Source organism: Rhinolophus sinicus, linkage group LG03 (genome assembly GCF_036562045.2).
Source record: "Rhinolophus sinicus isolate RSC01 linkage group LG03, ASM3656204v1, whole genome shotgun sequence".
Classification (NCBI taxonomy): Eukaryota; Metazoa; Chordata; class Mammalia; order Chiroptera; family Rhinolophidae; genus Rhinolophus; species Rhinolophus sinicus.
In genome coordinates this window covers 84,184,965-84,202,063 of record NC_133753.1, presented here as the reverse complement: position 1 = coordinate 84,202,063, position 17,099 = coordinate 84,184,965, and the positions used below count along the sequence as shown (strand labels likewise).

The window sequence follows — 17,099 nt, the reverse complement described above, 5'->3', positions numbered from 1 at the left end:
GCATGCTGAATCTCTATGCTCTTAAAAACAAACTGACCAGAAATTAATTTTTAGATGTCAAACATATATGTAGAAATGTAAACATTATAGTTAGCAAAATCTAATATTATCTCAGAGCAAATTTTAAACTGATCACCTTCTGTATTTTAGCCTTACACAACTGTTTTTTTCTCCCCTTCTATAACTTACCTTTACAATAATCCCAGAAACAGGTAATAACTTTTTAAGTAATCTCTTTTGTGGATTCTGTTGAGGTTTTGGGTAGATATTTACTGGTATTGCTTTAGTTTTAGATTTAGAATTATGTTTTTTAAATGCAAAATGTTTTTAAAAACAGATAACTTTTCAAAAGCATCCTCTCTTTCAGGAAAAAGGGCTTTTTAAAGGTTAGTTTCATTTTAGGAACAAAATTAATTACTTGATTTTATTCTTAGATATTTAAAGCAATGCATGATTTTATTCTATATACCACCTAGGTCTTCTCCCAGTAAATGGGCTTGAATAAGATGGGTACCCCAATGCCATGATACAGGTATTTAATTGCAGACTTGGCTAAAATAATCTATTAGAAGGTAGAAGGGGGCTAATGACACACTGAGTTGTGCTCTCCACTTCTGTACAGGGATTCTCTGTGTCTCTCCACATTTTTGTGCTCTTAGTCACTTCCACAGTTTCCTCTCGTTCTTCTGTTCTTCTATTAATAATTACCAGATAGTCCCACTGGTTTCACTTCAACATAAACCGCACTCCATACCTGTGATAACACATGGCAGTAGCTTGACAAAGGCTCACATTAGTCTTGCTTATCAGTGCAGCTTGTTTAAAATCCTGAAACAGTTTTATAAATTTTTGTTAATTTTACAGCATTATCTTTTGTGCTTTCTTAAAACTTCCTTCTAACTTTGGTTCTACCATGAATATACTCAACACAGCATTAAAATACACATCTTCTTAAAGCTTTATTTTTCTATCTTAGTATCACATCTAGTGAGAATGGATGAAGCGGAACAAACCTGAAACTGAAAACTCACTCAGAATGCTGTGCTAATGGTCTCCACTTTTCCTGTGTTTTTGCCCTACTATGTGCAATGAGGAGTCTCATTTACTTTCTCTTTATTGTTTTTCCCCAGTGCACACCACCAGAGACTTGCCCATCTAGATAGAAATGGAAATTCACTGATAGAGAACCTTTGGCATTATATGGCTACAGGGCAGACAGACACCCAGGCCCAGGAAAGGACTTAATGGGGCCTTTTGTGTGGATTAGCTAAGGCTGCTCCTACCTTTGGAATCCACATTTCTAGGAAGAAGTGTATCATGTTGCCCAGAAATTCTAGAAGCTCCTGAGATGGAGCAATGGAAACTCTTATCCGAAGATTTTAAGTTAAGAAAGTCAGCTAGGATGGACCTGAATGGCCCTGGGGAAGAGGTTGTTTAAGAGAATTAAAAGTGCTAAGTACCTATGCAAGAGATCATGACCTTGAACACTCTCCTCTATTAGGTCCCAGAGACACAGGGTCCGAAGATCATAAGCTTTTCAAAGCCCTACAACAATATTTGAGATCTGAAGCAAAATAAGAACATCACTAAAGTGAAATTAATAAAATATTTAAATAAACATTGACATATCAAAACATCATGTAAACTGCAATGATTTTGTTTTTTCCCAAAGGACTGCTTCAGCAGGAATTTCCATGGGCAGTTTTGGTTGTGATCGAGCTAAAAAGTAGAGAGTACTGTAACCTCCTCCTTGGGAGGGGCAAAAGGAAATCCCTCCACACTCCCTTCCCAGAGGCTGGGACACCTGCACTCTGAAGCCTTAAGGAGCGAGTGTCAGAGATCTGCCTTCCCCCAACTGGAGAGGAGCTAATCGTAGCGCCCCCTCCTTCTCCCCATCTCTCTCTGCCCTTCCTCTTTCCACAACCTTCCCTGGCTGTACCAGAGGGAGGAAGCTGGCTGTCTTGTGTGGGTAGAATGAGTTTTCTGCAAATATTGGGGTTGGCAAGGGAGCAGTAGGGTCACACCCAACCAGGATCCTATTGGGGGGGGAAGGTTGGAGTCACAGAGTAATCTGTGGATGTGGACAGGTAGATTTCTGAAGCATACTTTGATACTAAATGGAACTATTTAAAAGAAAATTTAAAAATCTATGTCTAATCAAATATAAACTAATCAAATATGCTACCAGATAAATCCCCTAAAAGGACTGTTTTGTTAAAATGGAGGCAAACTTACAAGTGTAAGTGAGATTTATTACAAACATTCCTATTAATTTTGGGAGTTATGAGGAGTGACCAAGAACTTAAAGGCTGAGAATACCAAGTTTAGTTTTGAAATCAGATAAAACTTATAAAAGTCAGCTTGACTCTATATACATAATCATTATTATGCTACATGGTCATTAGGCATTATTACCAGCAATAGACATAAATGATGACTATTAGAATGACTTAGAATAAAGCTAGTAGCAGTTTTTTTATGATTTTTCTCTTCTGCATTAACTTCTCCTCGAATATGAGGATCATAAATAACAAACCACACGGACAAAGCAAATTGCCTGAAGAGCTTATCTGTGAGGACCTTCACCCACACTGTCTTCCACTCTCTTTGTCAGAGGATAAGACTCTTGACCTCATTCCTTCCCATCTCCTTTGGAAACATGCTCCCTTGTATTCCTGCTGTTTTCTGTGTTTTTAATTTTTGTCTCACTGCTCCAACCTAACCTAAAGTGCCTTCGCTCAACCCTCCCTGCCTACAACTACACACGGCCCTGTCTACCTAGTTCCTGTCACGACCAATCTCCCCAAAAGCATAGTTGACACTCACTATCCCCATATCCCCAAATTCCATCAACTTCCTCTTATTTCGTGTCATATAATAAGGCCAATTTTATTTTGTAAATTGCATCTAAAGACATTTTTTACTTATTTACTTCTTATCAAAGTAACCCATGTACATAGTGTCTGGGGTCTAATAAAAACCCCGTTTTATTAGACTTAGAAGACTTAGGGAAGCCTGGATCAGGAAGGCTTGAAATACTTCAGCGATCCCCTGCTCCAACTCTCCTTAGCACTGAGTCCCACTCCCCAAAAGCAATTGTTTTGACATCTTAGTGTTATGACTTCTGCTCTTTACCTTCAAATTTCAAAATAACATGAGTATTGTGTCACGTTTAACTTCCCACTTAGGATAGAATTTAGCTCTTACACACACTTCCTATTCTCCCCCCATCCCTATACCTCTGACAATTCCTTGTTTTAGTCTCTGTTTTACTTCCCTGGATTGTAGGATCCTTGGCTACCCATTCATATTTAAGTTTGAGATATTATAATCCGGAATGGTGGTTTTAAGGGCCTGAAAATTTCTTCTCCACTATCTTTAACCTTGTGGGATTATATCTTTTTTATTCCTTTATTGTCTTCCTGGTAGGTTTTCAAGAGGACAGGAAGAGATAAACAGATGTTCTCAATCCAACAAGTTTAACCATTAACTTCCTAAACAGTGCCGCTCGACATGCTGCACTCTACTTCCTGATCCAGGCTTTCCTATGAAGATCATACAAGTCTCAATTAATTGATATGTTTTTAGCATTCATCCTACTTGACCTCTGTTAATCAATAATTCTTACTAAAAATTTTTCCCTGGGTAGGTGTTAAGACTGCTGTCTCCTGGTTCTTCATCTAGCCCTTTTATAATTCACTCGTATATTTCTTCATTGGTTCTTTCTCAGCCTGCATCATATTTTAATTTAATTTTTCAAATTAGCTTCTTACTTTACATAGAGAAAAAACATTTTTTCTTTTTTTTTTTTGCTTTTAAGCAGTGTTTGCAGGTAATATTTTTTCCAGCCTTTTACTCTTAGCTATCTTTATCAATATATTTAAATTGTGTTTCTTATAGCCAGACTATAATGGGGCATGTTTAAAAAATTCGGATCTGACATTCTCATTATTTTAATTGGTTTATTTTTACCATTTCTATTAAATGTAACTCCTAATATGATTGGACTTAGGTCTACCATCTTATTATTTGTTTTCTGCTTCTTTCCTCTGTTTTCTGTTTCTTTGTTTTTCCTTTCCAGACTTATTTTGGATTATTTCAATTTTTTTTAATATTCCATTTTAATTTATCTACTTTTTACGACTGAGGTCACATTTGAGCAGAAATCTGAAGTGAAAGGAGGGCATGAGCATACACAGATCAGTAGGAAGAGCGTTCTACGTGTACAGAATATCTTGTATGAGGATCCTTAGGTAGAAAGGGAGCCTCGCATTTCCAAGAAATAGCAAAAGACCAGAGTGGAGTGACAAGTCATTTCAGTGAGCAGCAGTCAGATCATGAAGGATCTTGGTTGGCCATAATCAAGAGTTCAGAGTTTATTCTAAGTGTGATAGGAAGCCATTGGATGGTTTTGAGCAGAGGAATAACTTGATCTGTTTTTAAGAGGTCTCTCTGGCTGCTATGTGGAGAACAGCATGTAGAGGGACAATAGCAGAAACAGGCCGATTGGGAAGCTATTGCAGTAGTCCAGGGCAAAAGATGGTTGAGGCTTGAGTTAGGAGGAGAATGGTGGTGGCAAAAATGAGAAATGACTGAATTCAAAATATGTTTTGACGGTAGAGCTGACTGACCTTGCTCATGAGTTAGATAGAGGGTGTAAGGAAAGAGAGGGGTCGAGGATGATTTCCACTAGGCCATGAGCTCCTCAAGGACTGGAAATCTGGCTTATTTTTCTCCATATCTTCCATACCAATGCCAATACCTTGCCTTGTCTGAAAGAACATAGGATTTGGAATCAGGTAAGACCTGAGTTCAAATCTTGCTCCAGTACTTCCTGGTTGAAAGACTTTATTTAACTTCTTTTGAATATCAGTTTCTCATCTATAAGTTAGAATTATAAATTGAAGCATTGTTGAGAACCTGGCATGTTGATATTACATATTAAATAAATATTTACCCAGTAGATAATATAGGCCCTGCATTTAATTCTTCGACAGTTGAGGTCTTTTGCTCTGAACCCCTATTTTTCACACATCTCCACCCCAATACCGTTGCCCAGACTTGCCTACTCCAAACAAAGAAGTTCTTTGGCTCCTCCTACCTTAGGAAATTCCAAATGGCATATCTCAAAACCAAAACCTAAAGTTCAACTCTTGGAATTACATTTCATGATGGTGTAAATCGCCTAGAATAAGGTTTCTCAGACACTTCCTTAATAATAAGTGATTCTGTTGGGCAGAATCTCAAAAGATGACTCCAGAAGTAGAAAAATAATATAAGCCATCTTTGGAGGTGAGAAAAATAGGAAATATTCCACTACATAATGTTCCCTTGTAGTTCCTCAGAAACAAAGAAGCAAAACTGCCATTATTTAACTGCAAATTTCAAATTGCTATTTATTTTTTTGCCTTGTATCTCTTAATCTTAATTCCAAAGTTAATTTAAATTTGATAATACAAATAAGATAAAAATGAGAATGATGAATTTTGCTTAATTATTCTATAAGGAAATACATTTTAACCACCTGTTTCTTTTTGATATATTGCAGATGCTATCTTCTATTGCAATTCTGAGTTCCTGTGCCCACTATTCTCAAAAGCCTATTTTGAACTGCTATTTTCTGCCCTATGCAAAACAAACTGATTTATTTTTATATATTTTCAATGGGGAATGAGGAAAACTGTGAATGAGAGCACCAAGTAGCAAAGTAAGCAATACATAAATCACTTTATTTGCCAAATAATTGTATTTTCTGTATACTCAAGATACTCCCTTAGAGGAGGTGATATTTCATCAAATCAGAAACATTAGTTTTACATATTGGCTACTTACTGTGTTTCCCCGAAATAAGACCTAACCGGAAAGTAACCCTAGCATGATTTTTCAGGATGACATCCCCTGAACACAAGCCCTAGTGCATCTTTTGGAGCAAACATTAATATAAGATCTGGTCTTATTTTCGGGGAAACACAGTACCTACAATCAAAACAAAGTGAAAATACACTTTTTTTTGCAGAGTCCATTAGTCATTCAAAGTATTTAAATACAATTCTTGCTAAAGTTGAATTGTTGCTCAGTAATATTTTCATTTGATATTAAGAAAAACTTGTTCACTATTTTCAGAAGTGAACATTTAAAATCAAGTGGGTTCATTTTTACAAGTAAACAGGAAGGATTACCTCTAATGCAAAGCTGTACTGCTCTAGTTCTTTATAAATGAGTCCACGATTAATTAAGGTATTTAATGTCACAGTTTCTCCAGCATCAAGAAGAAGCACAATTCCATAATCTGTTAATGCCTAAAAATAAGATAATTGCTTACAACCTAGATTCAACTCTGTAAAGTCTTACTACATTGGCCAAAGACAAATGTGTTTAAATACAAACTGGAACCTCACAATTAGTATTTAATTTGACTTACAATTTATAGCCAAAAATAATCATTTGCAAGATTTAAAGGTCCCCTTAACTAATTATTCTCAATACTGCTACTTTTTAATAAGTGGTGCCCACTGTGCTTGCACTTCACATGTTATTTGTGACTCATCTGAAGCATATTTCATGTCTATGGGTTGAAAGGGGGCCTACGACACCCTTCCCCCACTCAGCAATTTCACCAAATGACTGTTGACATTAAAGCAGAGCACTTGCTGCCTTTTGAAATTTACTTTCATTTTAGTATTTTATTGTTTTCCTCACTGGAACCTACGTTTTATGGAGGCAGAGCTTATCCATTTTGTTCATCTTTATAATGCCAGTAACTAGCACCATGCCTAGCACCATACTAGGCATTCAATCAATTTTTGTTGAGAGAATAAATCATGAATCAATGAAAATGGATCTCAACAAAACTAATAATCAGCTGTTGGACAATTACTTCAAAATATTTAGATAGGTATACTCGTTTCTTTTTAAGGTATTAGTCTCAGTTGAGAATAAATCAACCCAGAGGACGTTTCTCCACTACTTGCATCTTTTTTGTTTACTCAGTGAATAAACAAATATTCTATTGGTCGTCTATTCTACACCAGTTACTAGGAGCATCCCAAATCTGAGTAAGAGCTGAATCTCTTAATTCATTTTTCTACTGAACATTTTGTCCAAAAGAGCCATATGGTTTCATCAGAAAAGGGCCAAATCATATGCCTACAGCACATGCTAACTGAAAATGCAAATAAATAGTATTTTACTATTTGCTCAGTTGTCCTCTAGTGTTTCATGATTAGGCACTCAAGTGTCTAAAAGAATTGTACAGTTAAAGATCCTATATGCACATTATGGCATAATTATAAACAAACACTGCAAGGGTTGTAAAAATAAATCATAATACTTATAAAAATAGAACTAAACTAAACTGTTAGCACTTTTCCTTTCATAGAATCACAGAATGTAAAACCTGTAACATGCCCTAGAGATCCACTGAGCAGCTGAGTATATGTGATACAAGAGGAAACAAAGGCTGATAAATGAGATTTCATGACGATTAATGAGCAGGATTTGTATCATGCCTCTGCTATTATTACGAGCGTTTCAGTCTTGGGAAAGTGAGTTAACACTAAGCCTCAGTTTCCTCATCTGCAAAATGGGGATATTAATAATATATCATATTGCTGTAAAAAGTCATCATTTTGATGATACCTTGGTAAAGCATTTACCTAAAGTAAGTGGTAATTGTTACTATTTTTATTAATGTAGGGTGGTGGAAACCAGAATTCACCTTTTCTTAGTTTTTATAAAACCATGTCTTGGCAGAATGTCTAAGTACATTTTCTGCAGTAAGATACTTGGGTTTTCTCACTGCAGTGATGGCAGGAATGCTGAGAAACAGGTGGAGGTAAACAAAAAGGGAGGAGATGACACTGTTAAAGGATATCCGGTCCATAAGCTGGAGGTCAGATGTTTTACAAAGCCACCTAAAGACTGTTAACCAGAAGCAAACAAACCTGTGAACACCAGTGCGGGTCTCTATTCCCTGTGTGACTTGGATGTATTTCTAACCTCTCCCTACTTCCCTTTCCTCATCCGTAAAATGAGTGATTGGATGAAATGGGTTGGGTACCTGGCAGCTCTAAAATAGCCAATATGATTTATTCTAGTTAGGTCTCTCTTTAGGTAGTTTTACATCTTCCTTATTTATAGAGCACTGGGCTGTTACCTATCAGAGATAACAAAATGGGCATTCCCTGCCTCCACCCAGCCCATTCTTTGGGGCTTCATAGTTACCCAGGAAAGGCAGGAGTGCAGGTCTGGAGGGAGTCATCAAAGACACCTGCTGTGCAGGTTACTCTGATAAATGGTCCTTTAATTAGCTCCTAGAATCTTAACAACTCCTTTGTTAAAAATTAGTTATTCATTTGTCAACATTTCCTGGGGAAACCTGATTGTCTGGTTACCAGGAATTCTACATCCTTTTAGGCAGAAACAATGTTTCTCAAGTTCTTCCTTTCCATAGCAAATAAATTTCTAAATCTCTAAATGTTTTAAATAGATTTAACTGTTAACTGTCCACATTTCAAGCAGATTGGGGGTGTGACCACACAAAGCAGCGGGAATGTGGTGTGTGTGTGTGTGTGTGTGTGTGTGTGTGTGTGTGTATTTCCACAGGAATTACTTTTCAAAATTACAACAAATAATAAGAAAACACTTTACACATGCTTTAAATGTATTTACAAATGCTTTAACATTTTGCTTACTGAAATGGTCATCTTACCATTCGAAGTTCACTAATCTTGGTGTAACATAACGCTCTGTTATAAAATGCTATATAATTGTTTTTGTACATGTTGATAGCTTTAGTTAAATCTGCAATTGCTAGCTTGTAAGTCTAAAAGGAAAACAATAATAATAATTAGGTGAAAAGGGTTAATCATAATGGACTGCAATTTAATTGTAAAATAAATTCTTGATTCTATCAGAGTTTTTGGAACACGCTGTATAGCATCTGTGATATTAAGACGATCAAGCTAATCTTTCATAGAGTTAATTAAGAAGATATCTTGGTAGGAATTATTATTATAGTTTCTGCTACTTGCAAATAAAATTAAATATATAAAGAACTTTAATTTAGATGATTATCTTATTGCCAATGTTGCTATACAACAAGGAGAAGATTAGACTTCTTATTGATAAAAGAGAAGCAAACCATATTCCTCCAGCAAATATTCACAGCTTGCTTCCTTCTTTCACTCATACTGTCATAATCGTCATGTTTTCTACCCATGTTCTCTTCTGCTTCCTCTTTGATGCTTCTCTGATACCTTAGATCACCCATTTCTATAGATAGTAATTTTCAGGGAATTAACACATAATACAAGGTCTTACCTTTGCTTTAAGGTATTATTTGCAAAATATTTCATATGAAATAGCTACAAAGAAAGGTCAGAAAAGAACAATAGAGAGCAACAAAGTATTCCATGAAGTATCACATACCAGTTCTATACACGCCCTTTTGACTCTAATTTCCGTTTAGGAATCAATCATAAGCTCAAGCAATGATTTTGTTTTCAGTGTGTACAACTGTATTATTTATAATGGTGAAAAAAAATTAAAACAACTCAAACTTCCAACAATCAAGTGGTAAAAAATTAACTATGGTGGAATATTATTCAGTCATTGAAAAAAAATGGTATCTTCAAAGGTTAAGTATGAGAAGCAGGGCACAACACAAATTATGTAAATAGTGTAATCCCAATTTTAGAAAATAAATATCATATATTATTAGGGGGGAAAAAAGACATGGCAAGTACAACAAAATGCTCTCAAGAATTTTCATTTGATGATGGGATAATAGGTGAATTTAGTCTTCTTCTTTATTCCCATTCTGAATTTTCCAAATTCTTTACAGTGAATATATACTACTTTCTTAATAAAAATAAAAAATAAGTACTATTTAAACTCATAGACACAAGACAGTAGTTTAGTGGTTACCAGAGGGTAAGGGGGGAGGGGGTAGTAGATGAGGGTAAAGGGGGTCAAATATATGGTGATGGAAGGCGAACTGACTGAAAGAGAACACTCAATGTGATATATAGATGATGTATTATAGAATTGTACACTTGAAACCTATGTAATTTTACTAACCATTGTCACCCCAATCAATTTTAAATTAGAAAAAGAAAATAATTAAAATAAATAAAATGCAAATTTCAAAATAAATATCAGTAAAGACAGGAAGTCACCCTACCTTGTTGGAGTATTTCAGAATGCCTCTGTAGAGATAAGCTCGCACACTCTGAGGATAAATTTTGATGGCCTCATTACAATTCAAGATTGCTTTGGAGTATCTGCCTTTCATAGCATAGAAGTTTACTCGGCTTAAATATGCCTTTTCAGAGAAAGAGAGGAGGAAAGTAGGAATGGATATTTTAATAAAAGCTTCAATTCTACCAAAATATATGGTAGTTTGGACAAATCTATGCCACCAAAAGGTGGTAAAATATGTAGCCTTTTTTCCACTGTTTTGTTAGAAAAAAATTCGTACAGAATAATTGAAAGAATAGTACAATGAACATCCATATGCCTATACCTGGATTCAATAATTATTAACATTTTGTAATACTTATTGTATCTACTTTTTCTAGAGCTATTTAAAAATAAGTTGTAGACATCATAACAATTCACCCAAGTCTTCCAGAATGCATCATCTGTGAAGAAGACATTCTCTTGTGTAATCACACTATCATAATATATCTAAGAAAATTAATAGTATTTCCCTAAAATCATCTAATATTTAGTCCATATTCAAAATTCATAGACTTGTAAAATCGGGATCTAATCAAACTTTACCTATTGAATTTTGTATTGTCTCTATAGTCTTTTAAAAGGCATGAATAAATGTGATAACAAAACAAGAAGTAAATAAAATTAATAAAAGTATATGAAATTATAATTATTAATAGGTACATCAAAATAGTAACAATATTAATATGCATCACAATTCACAAAACGTTTTTACATATATAATATTTCTGTTGGAAATAATATTTTTAGTTCAAGGGGAAATACAGATATAAGCATTATCAAAACATAATTAGCTGAAAAGTAGATATATAAATAACCGATTATTGCTAACTAATAACAATGACATATAAATGATTTAACAGTTTTAGCAAATCTAGCATACTCTCTAACTCACTGAAATTGTTCATTTAAATACCTCATAATATTTTGGATCCAGGGTTATTGCATGGTTAAAATCCAGGATCGAGCTCTCCTTTTGGAGTTTTACTTTACAAAGCCCACGTTGATAAAAGCCTCCTGCAAAATTAGGATTTGCTTTCACAGCTTTTGTAAAAGAATCAAAAGCCTAGAAGAGTATATTGTTAAAAAACAAATCATTTCGTGAGAATACTATATTAATTTAAAATATTAATAAATTACTATATATAACTATTATTGAAAGTTTTCACTCTTTTGTAGTCATTTTAAACACATTTTTCCCAGTGAACCTTGTAGAACAAATAAAATATTTATGAACAAGTCAGGCTTAATATTATAATTTACAAGTCCTCTTACTTCCAGATTAATGTCTACATAATTCTTGTTACATGACAGTATTTTTGCGGTGTAATTGTAATGGTTATTCTTCATATTGTGTAGTCCAAAGAAATCATAACCAGTACATTTGTTTTCCATGAGGGCCCAAGAACCACAGCAGATACATAATTATCTGCTCTGAAATTTCAGAACAACAGAACTCCAAAATTTTTCCCAACTTTGTAAAGCAAAGCTCGGTTTGCTCGGGTTGTCAAAAGGCCTAAAAACATGGCAAAGATTTGTACTTAATCTTATATTTATTGGACTGTTAATGGAACAACTAATCAAGTGCAACTCTTTCTCAAGGTTACAGAGATGCAAGTTTCAGACACTGTCCATTGCTATGACTACAAGGACTGGAATGGTGTGTTGTGCGTGTGGAGACAGATAGAGCTGTGGAATATCCAACAATAGCCATTGGAAAATATCAACTATTTTACATATTTATCATATCATTGACAATTTTGAAATGGCCTTGTGTGTCAAATAGCCAAATACTGTATAAATATATAAAAAATTGAATCAACTGGTTTTCAAAGAATCTGGCCACCTCAATAACCATTTTCAATCTGATTTTAATTGTTCAGCTGTCAATAAGAGAAATCAGTGCCCTAATCATTCTCCATTTATTCTCCATTACATTGAAGTACTCAATTTAAAGTATTACAATTTAATAAATTCATATTAATGTGATGAAATTATTTTGCTAAAATAATTTCTTGCAGTTAGATTTATTGTTTTGGTGGGAAACACACATTACTCTTTAGAATATTGTTGACAAATAAGTCTCAAATAAAATGTGTTGAAAACTAAAACAAAGTAGTAGATATTGCAGGGCACATACTCACTGTAGTAAGCCAACCTTTATAAGGACCTTTGAGCTAGTCACTCACTATATAGGTAACCTTCCAAAATAGAACTGAGGGCAAGCAATTTCTAAAATCACAAATAACTTATGTTCCTAAAAACAGAAAATACCATTTGTAAGTTGCCTTCTTCCATGTAACAAAGACCCAAGTTATACAGACAGTCTACTGAAGCCTCTATGGCATTTGGTCCTTTATGGGAATGAGAAAAGACTTCCAAAGCCTTTTTCAACATTATCACAGCTTCCTATAATGATTTAAAAAAAGAGAGAGAGAGAGAGCATGAGAGGGGTGAGAATGTTTCTTTCTAATATTTACTGAGCATGAAAGCCTTAAACATTAAAAGGAATCCTGAGCACCAGCCCTACTCTCATTTCCCATGGGGACACACAGGCCTGGCAAAGGCACAGATGTTGTGGCACTCGGCGAGAAGAGGACCTAGGCTGGGCTTCTGATGGCAGCAGGTCCCACCCAAATGTCTATCTTAATGCAAGGACTTAGGTAGGCTTACACCCGTGGACTTCTGGAACTAAATGTTAAAGGTTTTTTTCTTATAGTCTTAAATCAGACGTAAGTTTATAGACTAGTTTATCACCAATTTCCTAGTAATTTTCCTGAAGGGAATACAGGACAGCTATTAGGTAGTAAAAAATCTCCAGTGAAAATATTTGATTGGGTTTTAATCAACCTGTGTTTTTTCCTGCTGTGCTCTTAACAAGGTCCCATGGACACCAGAAAATAAACTCACATCAAAAATCACCCTCTTAAACTATTGAGTCAAATAGTTGAATAATAATGAAAACAAAACTTCAATTTTCCAGATAGAACTGCCTTTTTGTAATTAGCTAATTGATGAATATATCTATATAGAAACACAAATATTTTTGACTCTTTAGCCCATTTTCTTAATTACATTAAATTGCTAAAGAAACAATGAGATTTATAATTACTTGGATATGCTGTGTCCTGTGGCCTTAGCATTTACTCCCCATGTTACAGCCTCAACATCCATCCTTCCATCCCCATTCTCAGCACGAGACCTTGCCATAGAAAATATCATCACTTCAATTGCCCTCCTTTTAACTTCTTGTGTATCTGTATCTTCCTCCATTTCCTTTTTTCCCTCCTGTTTTTGAATGCATTCCTTTCTGCTCCTTTTCAGAGCTAACCCTTCAAGCTGTGTACTTGACCCCAGCTCCTCCTGTCCCACCTGAGCACAACCTTTCCTTCCTCTTCTAGTTCTCTGCACCTTAGCTGACTCTGAGTTCATCAAGTCTTTCATCCCATTTAAATTTAAATGAACACATCTTCACTTCCTCTTGCTTCCTCCTCTAGCTGATGTCCACCTCTCTTTCACTATGCAGGTAGCTCTGGGGACTTGCAGGTATGTGCCCTTACATTCGGAAAACAGTACTGGGGGCGCTGTGTAGAAAAATGCTTGGAAAAGTGTAACACTGTTGCTATAATTCAAGCAAAATAAAAATATGTTCTGGACTAGGATAATGACCACAGAAATAGAGAAAGAAAGTGGATTCGAGAGATACTTAGAAAATAGAACCAAAGGAACATCACTATGGATTGGGTAGAAAAGGACAACCAAGGGGGACCCCAGTTTTCTAGTAGAGCAAACAGGACATGGGGTGGAGATTAAAGAATATGTAAGACCATTACTAAAAGGAAAGAAATATCATAAAGGTATTGATTCTCCCTAAAATCAACTAGAGATTCAATAAAATTCAATCAAAATTCCAATAGGGTTTTTAATGGATCCTGACAAGCTGAATTGAAAAATACATAGAGAGGAGTAAAGCCCAAGAATAACCAGGAATTTCTTGAAGAATATGGTGTGAATACTTGTTCTACTAGATATTAAGAATTTCAACAAAGCTATAGTAATTAAGACATTGCACTGTTGGGCCAGGGATAGAAAAATTGACCAAAGGCACAGAAGAGGCCCCAAATCACATCTACACATACATGAAAACTTGTAATCTGATAGATACAGCATTTCAGATCTTTAGGTTAAGGAGAACATTTCAATAAATGATACTGGAACATTTGAATATCCATATGGGAAAAATTGAAATTTTATCACTATCTCAAACTGAAAAAATATTAATTTAAGGTAGAATTTCCAATTTAAGATCTTAAATGGAAAAAAGTAAAACTTTTAAATTTTTAGAAGAAAATATGGGAAAATATCTTTATGATCTTGGAGTGGGGAAGAACTTCTTAAACAAAATTTTTTTTAAGCCATGCCAATAAAACAAAAAGTAATTATATTTGACCACATGAAAATTAAGAGCCTGTGTTCACCAAAAGACACCATTAGAGAGAAGGAAAAGATAGCCACAAATTGCAAGAAGATATGTGTGATGCATATAACCAACCATTAATATACAGAATTTAGTGTGCAAAGGCCTAAAATTGATAAGAAAAAGAGAAACAAACAAAAATATGTGTATAGGAAATTGATAGAACAGGAAATATGAGTGGCTAATAAACATATAAAAAGATGCTCGACCTGTGCTCAAACTAAGAAATATGAGTTAAGACCACAATGAAACAGCAGTGCTTATCCACCAAATTGACAAAAATAAAGTCTGACAACACCAATTATTATACAGAATGCAGAAAAGGAACACTCATACACTGCAGGTGGGAGAATAAACTGGTACAACCCAATGGAACAATGTGTCACTTTCTTGAAAGTTAAACATTCACATTCTCTACATACCAACAATTCCATTCCTAGGACCTTCTGGAAAATGCTGGAAAACTACTCCATGTGTTAACAGAAGACATGAAAAAGAATATGTATAGCAGCCCTACTCTTAAGAGGGAAAAAAAATGAAAAGGAAAAAACCCAACTATTAATTAACAGAAGATTCAATTTAAAAATGGTATAATTTAATTTTGTAAAAAAAAAAAAATCTAAGCATTCTAAGCAAAATATAAAAATTGCGTTAATAGATTTAGTAAACATTACTTAAGACTTTGCACCTTGTATCTCTTGGCCTTCATCTGAGCTTTTGCTAATAGAGTATACATGGTGATATCAGGCTTATTCAAGGTGATTCGATTCAAGACCTGAATGGCCTTGTCATGGTTTTCACAAAATGAATAAATGAGTGCTTGCTGTATAGGACTCAATTCAATGACACCTAAAAGGAAAGGAAAGTTTATCAATATCTTTGTCAACTGTCTAGGATTTAGAATTATATGTAATCATTCTAAAGAAGTCAGGCAATTCAATGATCTGTTTTAATATAAATTAACAAATCAATATGATGTTAAAATCTATTAACAAACAAAAGACATTTCGATTATAAACAAAAATAAAAGTGGAAGCCTGGTATTTCCTATGAAAATCTCACAAAATTTATAATGTTATGAACCATTTTACTAACTGATTATGTACAAGTGAAACTGAAGTTTTAAGATTTCAGAATCTAACTTTGACTTTCAAGTGAACCCTCCAAGCTTTCTGTACGTAGCTATTGCAAACAGTTTAAAAGTTTTAAAGAGGAGTTTCTTTTTAAATTAAGATGATTATAATTTTGCACTAATTAGATTTACCTTTGTTCATTTCTGCTACTTGATAAATAGTGAACTTTGCAAGAGCATAACATTTCATCATAAGAAGATACTGTCCTCTGGAAGAAATAATACCTTTTCAATTCTAAGCAGTTATGAATAATTTTTCTACAGTAAAGTTTCTTATAAACAATTAGTTAAAATTTTACAATTACAATACATTTATTTATACTTACATATCTATGATGAAAACAATGTCAAAATTATAAACATTTTATGCAGTCTAAGTGGACCAATTAACTTGGGGATGTGATAAGAAAACAACTTAGGAAATGTGAAGCTGAAAGAAAAATACTCAAAGCTTTTTGCAGTTACCTGTATTTAAAGTGTGATACTCTGATGCTGAAAAATTACAAAAGATTAACACAGTTTATCAAGGGACAAAAAAGTGGGGAAGTATTTACATAAATTGCTAAAACATGGTTCAAAAGTTTAAAAACAAAGCAAGCCTTTATCAGAAAGCATTGTTCTAGTCCATTTTCCCATCTGTAAGCCCATTTCCTATGTTAGAGACTCTAACACATTTTTGGTGATAACTCATAACTTGTAATGGGTTTCTTTATAGCCAGCTCTACTGCATTTGAAATACAATTCAGTGTGTCACTTTTTTTTTTCCACTGAATTAACTGAGATTTACTTTTGGTACCTCTGTGGACACAATCAAACTGTTCAAAATATGTTACCTTAATTTCATGAGCTATGTGACAACCACATAACCAGTAATCTACAGAGGCCTCAAAGAATTTAAACACTAAACAGTTGTGTTTTGATATAAGGAGACAGCAAAGAGAAAGATCGGGTTATCTTATATTACAAATTATCTTGAAGCTTAACAAAAACAATAACTGTATCCAACTTGCTAGTTGGGTGATGGCCATTGTTGAAAGCTTAAATGTAAAAGAAGGAGTCTGGAAAGATAGAGAACTAAAGATTCCAATAGCTAGTGCAGTTGCTCAGCTATCCCAAGGAGAATTTTATTTCTATGTCCATACCTTATTATATATAATTGGATTCCATCTGGCTGAAGGTGGATAGCACAAGATAACTCTCTTACTGCCCTTTTCAAATTATGCAACTGTTGAGTGATAAACAGAAACTTAG

At 34.4% G+C, this 17,099-nt stretch overlaps 1 protein-coding gene across 1 annotated transcript in view; it reads right to left on the bottom strand.

Annotated features, from left to right (window-relative positions):
• LOC109438469 (tetratricopeptide repeat protein 6) overlaps nucleotides 1-16,148 on the bottom strand; it is a 31,970-nt gene extending 15,822 nt beyond the window's left edge. The window contains exons 1-8 of the mRNA XM_019718379.2: nucleotides 15,981-16,148; nucleotides 15,405-15,565; nucleotides 12,514-12,648; nucleotides 11,156-11,305; nucleotides 10,184-10,324; nucleotides 8,711-8,824; nucleotides 6,180-6,299; nucleotides 755-828 (exon numbers count right to left, since the gene is read on the bottom strand). Of these exons, the coding sequence (XP_019573938.2) occupies nucleotides 755-828; nucleotides 6,180-6,299; nucleotides 8,711-8,824; nucleotides 10,184-10,324; nucleotides 11,156-11,305; nucleotides 12,514-12,648; nucleotides 15,405-15,565; nucleotides 15,981-16,041 (956 nt within the window). The 5' untranslated portion in view covers nucleotides 16,042-16,148. The remainder of the gene's footprint in view (nucleotides 1-754; nucleotides 829-6,179; nucleotides 6,300-8,710; nucleotides 8,825-10,183; nucleotides 10,325-11,155; nucleotides 11,306-12,513; nucleotides 12,649-15,404; nucleotides 15,566-15,980) is intronic.
• Between the last annotated feature and the right edge of the window lie 951 nt (nucleotides 16,149-17,099).